The sequence below is a fragment of the Bos indicus genome, chromosome 7, assembly GCF_029378745.1.
Source record: "Bos indicus isolate NIAB-ARS_2022 breed Sahiwal x Tharparkar chromosome 7, NIAB-ARS_B.indTharparkar_mat_pri_1.0, whole genome shotgun sequence".
Taxonomy (NCBI): Eukaryota; Metazoa; Chordata; class Mammalia; order Artiodactyla; family Bovidae; genus Bos; species Bos indicus.
Window position 1 is genome coordinate 5,860,969 of NC_091766.1, and position 12,223 is coordinate 5,873,191.

General features: G+C 58.7%; 1 protein-coding gene across 1 annotated transcript; it reads left to right on the forward strand.

Annotated features, from left to right (window-relative positions):
- Nucleotides 1-375: 375 nt before the first annotated feature.
- NR2F6 (nuclear receptor subfamily 2 group F member 6) lies at nt 376-11,434 on the forward strand. The gene is made up of 4 exons (XM_019963902.2): nt 376-1,323; nt 4,890-4,984; nt 8,602-9,186; nt 10,695-11,434. Exons 1-4 carry the CDS (start codon nt 1,040-1,042, stop codon nt 10,967-10,969), a joined length of 1,239 nt encoding a protein of 412 aa, XP_019819461.2. The 5' UTR covers nt 376-1,039; the 3' UTR covers nt 10,970-11,434.
- Nucleotides 11,435-12,223: the final 789 nt, after the last annotated feature.

Below are 12,223 nucleotides of genomic sequence, written 5' to 3' on the forward strand. Positions count from 1 at the left end.
GAGGTGGAGGGGAGGGCCTTAGAGAGACATCTTGGCGAGGCTGCGGAAGGGCAGAGGGCAGCAATGGCCCAGGCTCCCGCCGCGGCCCGGCAGGGGTTAAGGCTGGAGCCGGGCGAGGACGGGGGTGGGAGTGGGGTGAGCGAGGGAGGGGAGGGAGGAGGGTCAGGCCTTGCGGCCCCGCGCTCCGCCCTAGCCCCTCCCGCCGGCCGGGGCGCCGGGCGCCGCGCACGGCCACCCATGTCCTTATAAGGGCGGCCGTCGCCGGGGCAACGAGCGCCCGCCCCCAGCCCGCGGCGCGCGCCCCTGCCCCCGCCCCCGCCCCCCGCCCGCCCCGCGAATGGAACGTTGTGTGTCAAACCGGCCGCAGCGCGAGGCCGGCGCGCGGGGTCGGCGGCGAGAGCGAGGCTCGGGCTCAGGCACAGGCCCAGGCCGGGCGGGCGCGGCCGCAGCGGGGGCGGCAGCTCGGGAAGCGCCGGCCCGCGGTCCTGCAGGCCCCGAGCGGCCGCCGGGGGCCCTGGGGGACTCAGGGGGTGAGGTGACCGGCCCCGGCGCACGCTCGCCGCCCCTCCCCCCCGCCGCGGGCGGCCGCGCAACTTGCGGCCAAACTTTCCCCCCGGCCTCCCGCGCTCGGATGGCAGCCCGCTAAGTTGGCCGCAGCCCTTGGCCGAGCGGCGGCCAGGCCGGAGGGCACCCCCTGCGCTGCCTGGGCCGGGCCATGGCCCGAGCTCCCCCGCCGGGGCCCCAGGGCGGCGGGGCGCGAGTCCCCGGGGCCCCCGGCCAGCACCTCTAGCGCGCCCCCCCGGTCCGGGGCCCGGCCCCGCGCACGCGTGGGAAAGTTGACCTGGAACCGGCCCGACCAGTTCCGCCCGGGCGCGCGGACCGGCCGCAGGAAGTTGCTGCAAAACTTTTTTGGGGGGTGCAACCGTGTGACCCCCGCGCACCGGGACCGGATGCGCGCCGGTTAGGGTCCCCCGGGCCGAGAGGTGTGCCCCGAGGGAGAAACGCGGAGGGGGCGCCCCGGCCCCGCTGCCTGGGGGCTATGGCCATGGTGACCGGCGGCTGGGGCGGCCCCGGGGGCGGCGGCGACACGAATGGCGTGGACAAGGCGGGCGGCTACCCGCGCGCGGCGGAGGAAGATTCGGCCTCACCCCCCGGTGCCGCCAGCGACGCTGAGCCAGGCGACGAGGAGCGGCCGGGGCTGCAGGTGGACTGCGTGGTGTGCGGGGACAAGTCGAGCGGCAAGCACTACGGCGTCTTCACCTGCGAGGGCTGCAAGAGCTTCTTCAAGCGGAGCATCCGCCGCAACCTCAGCTACACCTGCCGGTGAGCCCCCTCTCAGCGCACCGCCGCCGGCACCCGGGCCGGGCCTCTGACCTGCTCGGTCACCTTGGGCCTGGCGCTGACCTTCCCTGGTTTTCTACTTCCCGTCAGAGATCGGGGCACAGGTCCCTCGCCCCCTCTCCATCACATTCCTGAGATTGTGTATACAGTCGGCGCTGTATCGGTGCAGGTCCCCCTATCAGGTGGTCCCTGGCGGCTTCCGCCCCAGTTACTCGCTCCTCCTTCCTCCCTTCCTTTTCTCCGGAGAGGGGTCAGCTCTGCGCTGTGAGGGGTTGGGGTGCTGTCAGGGGTGGGTCCCTAATCCCAGGGCATCCCTTCCCTTGGGAATCTCGGCGCGCCGGGGACCGGGTGGGGATCGAACGTGGAACTTGGACTGTGGAGCTCACAGCGTCCGGGGGCCATTGTCTGCGGCCGCGCGGATCGATACGGCGCGCCCTTGGGGTCAAATATCACTTCCAAAGTCGCCCTGACTACTGAGGCGGCGGCTGGAGCGAAACTAGGTGGCACAGGGCGGCTTCCTTCGCATGGGGCGGGGGGAGAGGGACACTTCTGCTGTGGGGGTTGGGCCTGCCCGTCAGGGGGAACCCCCATGGGCGCTCTCTGGGCCCTGGGTCACCGGAAACTGCTGCGAGAGAGGTCCGAGGTGGCGGCTGGATTTGACCGTATCTTGGCTGCTTCAGCCCCGCAACCCCCTCTACACGCCCCCAGCTAGGAGTAGGTGCAGAATTGGGATCCTGGAAAATCCCTGAAACTTTTGTCGGTTCTGAGACTGGGTGGGGATGAATGTTTCCAAGAAGCAGCCCTAGGCTGTCCTAGGTTGGAGTCCCCACTGGCCGGGTGTGACCTGGCTAGCTTTTCTGGTTCCCGACGGGGCATTACGTCTAGGGGAGAAGCTGCTGGCACTGGGTGTCCGGTCCAGGACCCCGCCTTTCACATCACTTTTTGCTGAGTCCCCTTTTCCTCCATTGACAAACCCCTACTCTGCATCCTCCAGGAACATGCTTGGTCTCTGGAGAGCCCGTTTGGAGGGTCCCATTTTCCACACGGGCAAAACTAAGGCCCAGAAAGCTCTTGGCACCTGCCCTGGGTCACCCAGGGAGAGACCTGCCCACTTGGGGCTTAGCAAGAGAACTGTGGGGTTGGGAAGGTGGGGAGCCAGGCAAGTCTGGGTCAGGACCTCCCCAGGGGGAGCTGCTGTTGGAGGGCTTGTTGGCAGGGCTACTGGGTGGGGCCCTGGGTACCTGAAGCAGGAATTTGGCCCCAGATCTGGCCTGTTGGGGGCGGCTCTGTATGGCGCGGAGCTGGCTTACTCCCTCCTCCAATGCTAACTGGGCCACCAGACTTTGGCCTCATTCTTGTTGCTGGAATAACTGTGTGCTCTCTGGCCGGGTCTTTAGGGAGGGCAGGGGAGGGGCTCAGGTGGTTTGGGGGTCCCAGAGGCTTCCTTAGAGTGGGAGCACCAAGGCCAGGGAGAGGGACCTGGTTCGGCACTGGCACGTTCTTGAGAAGGTCTGTGTTGTGTAACCGGGAGAAGTTACTGCTTCTCTCTGAGCCTCAGGTTGAATCAACAAAGACCCCTCGGGGCCTGACGTGGGTGGTTTGATGCCAGTACCCTAGAAAAGACCCCAGTTCCAAGCCCAGCCTTCTCCCAGTTTGAGGGAGATACAGTGAGACACAGGTGTCCCAGTATGTGGTGTCTGGGTTGGGCTAAAGGGAGGGATGGTCTGGGGTCCCAGGAGGAACAAGGAGCTCTGCCTGAGGGTCAGAGAGGAAGGCCACAGGAGGTGGACCTTGAAACATGAGGGGTTTAGCAGGTAGAAGCGAAGGGCACTCCTGCAGAGAGTGTGGCTCCAGCAAACACTCAGTGGCAGGATTGGGGATCAGTGATGTAATGTGAGACCACCCAGGCATGGGAGAAGTTAGAGCCAAGTGGGTCAGAAATTCTGGAGTGAAAGTAATGGGGAACCATGGAAGAAGGTGTGTAAGCAAGAGGGCAATGATCAAATGGGACTGAAAGCCAGAAGCCCAGGGAGAAGGCAGAGTTGGACTGTGGGGTCTGGCAAAGCATGTGCTGTTTAGGTGGGATAACAGGTAGAACTTACTGTTTTCCCATCTGGAGGGGCAGAAGATCTCTCCTGACTCTACAACTGGGGAAGTTGAGGCAGAAGGTTCAGGGCCTCCCCTGAAGTCTCCGGGACCCGAGCCAGGCCCCTGCCTGCCTGCCCCAAGCCTGGCTGTTTCCACCCGGCTGCCCAGGACCCTCCCACTGCCTGCCTGCTGGGCTTTGTTCTGGTTCTGCCTGAGCTCCCTTTGCCCTAGTAGGGCCTCTTCCTGGGGGCTCGGAGGCTGGTGCTGCAGGACACAGAGGCCCTCTGGAGCTTCACCTCTTCAAAATTGGCCACTGGGACTCCCAGGTGGGGCCTGAGTCTTGACACCCCCCCAACCTGCACTCCCAATTTTCTCCAGAATGAGTGCATCCCATATAGAATTGGCCTCTGGCCTCCCAATTCCAGATGAGGAAACCAAGGCTCAGTGGAGGAGTGGCTGCCCAAGGGTCAGGCCTTAGGTGTCCGCAGCTAAGATGTGTTTGACTTTTTAACTTCATTAAGTATTTGTCTTACCTTGTGACTAGCTCTGAGTACCCGATTGGTGCCCAGCTGGGACTCCAGCCCTTGGTTTAGGCCTCAAAAGGCTCAGAGGAGAGAGAGATGGAGGGAACATAGAACAGGGGCCAAGGGAAAAAGGGCGCTGGGGACATTGGAAGAACAAAGGCCTGAACCTTTCAACTTGTGACTGACCTTGGACGGAACTCGTTGCTTCAGAGGGCGGGGCCATGTGTCCTGTCCCTGGAAAAGGCACCAGCAATCCCCGAGGACCCCCTGGAGGAAGTTTCTTGGGCTCAGTTAGGTGTTGGATGGTCTTTCTAGAGAAGGGTTTGACATCTTGGAGGGGTACAGGAGTTCATTCATTCATTCCTTCGTTTGTTCTTACATTGATGGTGGCCTCGTGCCAGGCAGTAATGTTGGGGCCCCATGGTGCTGTGACCCCAAAGAGGACTGGCCTGGGTTCTCATCTCTTAGTCAACTCACAAAGTCTTGCTTGGTGACCATGTTCCTTCTCTGCTCTCACAGTGCCCTGGGACAAAGACCCTGTCCCCTGGCCTGACAAGGACCAAGTAAAATGTAACTGGAAAACTTTTGGGTGTCATTGTCATTCTGCCAGGAACTGCCTCTGGTCACCTGGGGAACTTGTATTCATCCTTCAAAACCCAGTTCCAACATAACCCTCCCTGGCATGCTAATCCACTTTGCCACAGACTGATCTTCATCTGTCTCCACTCCCCCAGATTGTCCTTTCCTCTTTGCACACCTGCAGGCTTAACCTTTGTGCCACTTTGGGGTCATCTGCCCAGCCCAGGTTGTTGGTAGGGATGGGGGTTGGTCCTGATGGTTCCCAGGTGCAACCTTCTAAGACGTCTCACAAAGTGGCTCCCAGGCCAGAATGTAGGTGTCATGGTGACTCCCTTGGTGACCTCTGCATGCCCACAGGTCTAACCGTGACTGCCAGATCGACCAGCATCACCGGAACCAGTGCCAATACTGCCGCCTCAAGAAGTGCTTCCGGGTGGGCATGAGGAAGGAAGGTGAGTACTCGCTGGGGTGGGGTGGGCAGAGGGTGAACAAGCAGCCTGCCCTTTGCTCCCTCTCTTGGGGTCTGGGAGCCATGGAGGGTGGGGTCTGGCGCCTGCTAACCTCGTTACCACCGATCCTGAGATCCCGTGGGCCTGGATCTGGCCCTGGGCTGGAGGAATCCAATTATCTGTGGCTGCCTGGTGGCTGAGGCAGAACTGGGCTGCAAGGGGCTCCCCGACTTTGGCCCATGTTAGAACCTTTCTCCCCACCACCTCTCCCAACCCGGCCTAAGGAACAGGGAACCTGAAGTTAACCCCGGTAACCCTCTGCCCTCTATCCTGGCCACCACTTTCTGAACAATGATGTACTTTTTTTTTTGATTTGCTTTCCCTCCACCCTCTCTGCCTTGTGTTTGCCCAAGGCAGGAACTCACCCGACTAAGGCAAAGGGCAGCTCACCCTTCCGCCTGACCGGGGATGCTGGGAGCCAGAGGGAGGCCCAGCCTCTTGTCCTTGCCCTGGGGACTTGGGTGGATCTGTGCAGGGCAGCTAGGTCTAGAACTCCACCGATCACTCTTAGAATTCAGGTGGAACCTATAGACTTCTGCACGAAGCACTGGGCTAGGGAGCAGAATCCGGCCCACTTCAATGTCGGCTCCAAGGCTGGACTTCGTGTCTCTGCCTGGACTCTTATCAGCCAGGCTGGCAGTTCTTCTCTGTGTCTAAAAGCTGAGTCTCTCCTGCTTTATTGTTGGTTTCTTCTCTGCTGAGTCTCTGTGAAAGAAGCTGGGAACAGCTGCCCAGAATCTTTCTCTTAAGATCATCTGATCACTCTCTTTGGTCATGTGAAGTTGGGGGTGACTGTCCATACCCCCACCCCCGCAACCTGGATTTTGTCTCCACTTGTGAATTTGACCTAAAATCCACATCAAATCCAGGCTTCAGATCTTCAGAGTCTCGAGGTGGAAATAATAAATCTCAGATCATGACCCGAACACAGCCCTCTCTTGGCCTTTGCACAGGTGGCTCCCTCTGTCTGGAACACCTCTCCCAGACACCTACATGGCTTCCTCTCTCACCTTCTTTTAAGATTTGCTGAAACACACCTCCTCCGAGAAGCCCTCCTGATTACCCTTTGCAACCCCTTTATTCGGGCCATCTATCTTGCTTTATAATTTGCTTGCTCCTCCATCAGAATGTCTGCTCCTCAAGGTCAGAAACTTTTGTCTGTCTTGTTTTCTGACACATCCCCAGAGCCTACACCAGGTTCTAAAACATAGAAGGTGCTTAATGTTTCTTGGCTTGAGTTACTATCCATTTAGCTCTTACTATGAGACCCTGGTTCGATTCCTGGGTTGGGAATATCTACTGGAGAAGGGATAGGCTACCCACTCTAGTATTCTTAGGCTTCCCTTGTGGCTTAGCTGGTAGAGAATCCACCTGCAATGTGGGAGACCTGGGTTCAATCCCTGAGTTGGGAAGATCCCCTGGAGAAGGGAAAGGCTACCCACTCCAGTGTTCTGGCCTGGAGAAGTCATGGACTGTGTAGTCCATGGGGTCCCAAAGAGTCGGACACGATTGAGTGACTTTCATTTTCATGTTCCAAAAGCTACTCCAAGCCGGTTAGATACATTCTCATTTAATTCAGTGATTGGTGTTATCATCGTCATGATTATCAACTGCATACTTTTATGGGTGGGGAAAGAGTACAGAGAGCAATCTAATTGTGGTTGGGATTTGAACCCACACAGTCTGGGCTTAATGGGGAGGAAGAGCTGGGAAGGGGTTCTCAGGAAGCAGGAACAGCAAATGCAAAGACCCTGAGGTGGCCGGGTGATGGATGAATGATGGCAGTGGGCTTTAGAACCAAGTGAGCCAGAGGTTAATTGGGATTCATTGTTGGAGAAGGCAATGGCACCCCACTCCAGTACTGTTGCCTGGAAAATCCCATGGACGGAGGAGCCTGGTAGGCTGCGGTCCATGGGGTCGCTAAGAGTCTGACACGACTGAGCGACTTCACTTTCACTTTTCACTTTCATGCATTGGAGAAGGAAATGGCAACCCACTCCAATGTTCTTGCCTGGAGAATCCCAGGGATGGGGGAGCCTGGTGGGATGACGTCTATGGAGTCACACAGAGTCGGACACGACTGAAGCGACTTAGCAGTTGGCCCTCAACCCAGCTACACCCATTTGACAGACAGAGGCTCCTGGGACTTCAAATCACATGGGATAAGGCTTGAACGCTGCTTCCCTGATCAGCTCTGCTAGCCCTCAGCTCCCACTTGGGTCCCTCTCCCGCTCTGCTCCATGGTGGGTTGACCAGAAGTTCATGGAGGTGATGAGACTTGGGCATGTCACCTCATTAAAGCTTATTAATTAGTCTCTGCTGGGCATCCAGCCCAGTCAGCCCCTCCACCCTGCCCACTGTGGCATGGGCCAGGCTGGCATGCAGCCACCCTTCCTCCTTGCACCTCAGCTTTCCTCTTGTCACCTACGTGATCCCTGGGGGCACTGGCCAAGGCCAGCACTTGGTCCTTCCCCATCACAGGCAAAGCTACTGATGGAATCTCAGGTTTACTGAGCACCTGCTACTGACCGGGTTCAATCCCTGGGTCAGGATCCCCTGAAGAAGGGAATGGCTACCCGCTCCAGGGTTCTTGGATGGAGAATCCCATGGACAGAGGAGCCTTACGGCCTATAGTCCGTGGGATCGCAAGGAGTCGGACACGACTGAGCAACAAACACTACTTTTTGCTAACAGCGACTTTTTGCTACTGACCAGGATTTCATTCTTAACATTGAGGTCACTGCAGAGGCCCAGGCAGATGAGACCTGCTCTAGGGGGCCATGACCTGGAGGGTGGGGCTGGGAGGTGGAGAAATATCCTACTTCCATAGGAGAGATCAGTGCCAGCTCCTACTGATCACTTGTTTGAGGGGTAGGCTGGCTATGTGCCCATGTCCTAGGAAGGTGCTTGCCCCCCCTAGACCCATTATCAGCTCTTAGACTCCTATGATTGACAGATGAGGACATGATTGATAGGTCTGGCTTCCCTGGCTGCAGAGGGGAGCTCACACAGTCCAGAAGAGGGGGAGGCGGGTATGTGAATTAGCCCTCACCCAGTGGTCCTATTTCCACCTGAGATGCCCCCCCCAACCCCGCACTTCCTTCTCTGAAAGAAGTAGCCTGATGGTGGCTGGACATGACCTCAGGGCACAAGGGTGGAGCAAGGTGGGGCCTGCAAGACCTTGGCCTCTGTCCTCCCAACAAGCATTGTGCCCATGAGGTAGGGATTGGGGGTTCAGGGAAAGGCTGAGTTGGGGTCTTGGAGGGGAGGGAATGAGTAACCCTCTGATAATTTTATCTCCAACCTTTCTTCCTCCCTATTTGCCCCACCCCATGACTCGGGGTACCCACTTTCCCCCTACTTCCTCCCCGCCTTCCTCACACCCCACGCTCCCCTCTCTGGTTTCCCGTGTCCTCACTCCCCATCTTCTGATTCTTGCCCCGCTCCCTGTCCCCACTCCCCTCCTCCCTCTCCTGTACCTTCCGCATTTCTTGCGGGCTGGCAATCTCCCTCCCCCTTCTCCTCCTCCCCACCCCCTCATCTCTATCTCCCCTTCACAGCGGTGCAGCGCGGCCGAATTCCGCACTCGCTACCGGGCACTGTGGCAGCCTCCTCGGGCAGCCCTCCTGGCTCTGCGCTGGCCGTGGCCGGCGGAGACCTCTTCCCGGGGCAGCCGGTGTCGGAGCTGATCGCGCAGCTGCTGCGTGCCGAGCCCTATCCCGCGGCGGCCGGGCGCTTCGGTGCAGGAGCCGCGGGCGCTTTCGGAGCCGGGAGCGGCGCGGCGGGCGCGGTGCTGGGCATCGACAATGTGTGTGAGCTGGCGGCGCGGCTGCTCTTCAGCACCGTGGAGTGGGCGCGCCACGCGCCCTTCTTCCCCGAGCTGCCGGTGGCCGACCAGGTGGCGCTGCTGCGCCTCAGCTGGAGCGAGCTCTTCGTGCTGAACGCGGCGCAGGCAGCGCTGCCCCTGCACACGGCGCCGCTGCTGGCCGCCGCCGGCCTGCATGCCGCGCCCATGGCCGCCGAGCGTGCCGTGGCCTTCATGGACCAGGTGCGCGCCTTCCAGGAACAGGTGGACAAACTGGGCCGTTTGCAGGTTGACTCCGCGGAGTATGGCTGCCTCAAGGCCATCGCGCTCTTCACACCTGGTGAGACGCCCTGGAATGGGGGGGCTCTGGCCTGGGGAGGGGCTGGGTGGCGGAGGGGAGAGACCTAGCTCCTGACCTTGACCCCCTTAGTCCTCCACTTCCGGATCTACAGCTAGCCAGACTTGCGTCCCTGCATGCGCCTTTAGCGCTGTTGGGGGACAGTGGAGGAAGCGATGCAGGCGGTCTGACACCGTCTGTGATGGCCCCACTCCCTGACCCCAGGCCTTCATAAGAACTTTGATCCCCCACGGCTCCATGTCTTAAGGCCCCACAGCCTCCCCCCTTGATTCTCAGGCTCCCTGAGACCCCCCCCCCTTCACCCCCTCATCAAGGTGTTCATCGTGCTCAGTGGGCACTGACGTGCTCAGTGGGCACTGACGGCAGAATGACAGGTGGGGGGCCGCGGGAGGGGAGGTCTGCCCACTTGGCTCTGTCCGTCACTTACTGATTTCCGTTCTCCCTGAACTCTGTGACCCTCATCTGCCAAATCAGGATGCTCCTCTTGTTACTGACCACTTAATGGAGGACTGCCTTCCACTTACGAAAGGCAGGGGTTCTCTGACACCTGGTTCTGGGGTCTCCTGGGCCCTTCGCTCCCTGATTCCTAGGACCCTAGACCACTGACCCAGGGCTCCCAACCTGCCCCCCCACCCCCGGAAGGCCTTCAGGGGCCACCCACAGCAGAGCTGGATCGGGTAGGGTGTGTGGCTTGAAGCCCCTCCCACCTAGGGGCGGAGGCATCTTAGTTCCTTCCTAGTCTTCAGTAACCGCCAAAGCCCTGCTTTATTGTGGTGGGAGTGGTGGCATAGCAGACTCTGCATTTTGCAAGGAGGTCCCACTAGGTGTCTCCTGGAACTAAGGATGCGGAGCCAGACCCAGGCTACTCTGGGAGGTGGCTTTTATCCAATAATACGGCTTTGCCCCTCTTTACTTACCCAGGACATTTTCTCTGCCCTGACATTCATAGGGCTCTCACCTGTCACCTTCACTCACAAGGGAGGTCTGTTTAGTATGTCTGAATACCCTCTCTAGGCTTTGCTTTTCTTCCCAAGTCCCCTTGCCAGCCCCCTCTTCCCCTTGAGCTTTTTGTTTGGGGTGTTTTCAGCCTCACCTCCTGGCATGCAGAATTTCCCTAACCAGAGACTGAAGGCAGCCCCTGCAGTGGAAGTGCAGTCTTAACCACTAGACCACCAGGGAATTCCTTCCTCCTCAAGCTTGATTAGAACCTGTCTCCCTGTTAAATGCCTTAGTCAGGGCCCTTCCACCCTTGAGACATCACGACCTGCACTCCGTGTCATCATCCTCAGATGAGGCCACCTTAATATCTCTTGGGGACCAACAGTGCCTTAGATATTAGACACCCCATTTGTGCGCTGGGTCCTGTCTCCCCTCCCTTGAGTGCCCTCCTCTGTACCAACAGCCCTGAGTGGTGTCCCCTAGCCCCGGTCAGCCCTGGGGTCCTGTGTCCTCCTGCCACTTCTTCTTCTGACCTTGCCCTTGTCCCTTAGATGCCTGCGGCCTCTCAGACCCAGCGCATGTGGAGAGCCTGCAGGAGAAGGCGCAGGTGGCCCTCACCGAGTATGTGCGGGCCCAGTACCCATCGCAGCCCCAGCGCTTTGGGCGCCTGCTGCTGCGGCTCCCTGCCTTGCGTGCCGTCCCGGCCTCCCTCATCTCCCAGCTGTTCTTCATGCGCCTGGTGGGCAAGACGCCCATCGAGACGCTGATCCGAGACATGCTGCTGTCAGGAAGTACCTTCAACTGGCCCTACGGCTCAGGCCAGTGACCAGACAGGGCCAGGTCTGCAGACCTCAAGGGACACGGATGCTCAGGCCTCCGGGGCGGGGGAGGGTGCTCCCCCGGACAGAGGACCCTGGCTTCCCTCCTCAGACTCCTATTTTTTAAAGACTGTGAAATGTTTGTCTTTTCTGTTTTCTAAATGATCATGAAACCAAAAAGAGACTGATTTGTCTAGACTCCAGTCAAGTCTTCCCCAGAAACCCTGATGAAAATGAGGGGTGAGACAGAGGGTCCAATCCCAGGACAGCCTTGTCCCTTGGTACCCCAAGAATAAACTCGTGGGGGTGTGGCTTCTCTGGTGTGATGGGCAAAGTCCTGGCGTCTGGACTGGAGGGGCAGCTGCAGCCAGGCAGGGGTGATGAGTGCCAGACTGATCCTCTGGACACGTAATCCATGTTGGACACTACATGATGGATGAATCACGGCCAATAATAAAGAAGTTTCCTACCTGCACAGTCTCCATCATCTTAGTCGGGGGAGGGATGACACAGAAGGCACCCTACCATGGGGACCCACTCCCAGCCCAGCTGGAACACCTACAACCTAACAGCCCTACTTGCTGGTTTTTTAAAATGTGTTTGTGTGGGATAGTTTTGTGTGGAAACAGGCTGGAAGGGGAGGCCAGAGGTCAGCCAATGAGTTTGTAGGAGTTGGGCTGAGCAGATGAATTTAGATTCTGGCCTATGAAAGTGAGCCTCATACATTCACACAAACCCTGGACTAAGTACTTTATTGTTCTTCCTTTTTTAGCTGCACCACACGGCTTATGAGATGTTAGTTCCCCGACCATGCCAAGGCCTAACCCACCGGACTGGCAGGGAAGTCCCTTTGTTTTCTTTGGTCAACCCTTAATCATGGTGTCTGGGCCCCAGTGTCCTTGGGAGAAATGTTTGGGGCGAGTTCTGTCCCTTGATCTCAGCCCAGATAGAGCCCTCCATTTCGCTGGCCACAGCGACTGGTTTAGGGAGGGCATGTGGCCCAGAGCTGGCCAGTGAGATTCAATGGCAGGATGGAAATTAGGATAAAGCAGAGCCAAAAAGGAGACCAATTTCACAGGATACTTTTGGAGCCCCTGGATCAAGCCACATCTGAAACCCTTGGGCATTTCAGTTCCATGAGCCCAGACTTCCCCTTCTGTGCCTGAGCCAGTTTAAATTTTTTTTGTTACACGTAATTAAAAAACTTTTAGAAATTGGCATTTAGAAGATGGAGACCTCTAAGGTCAGACCTTGAAATGTGG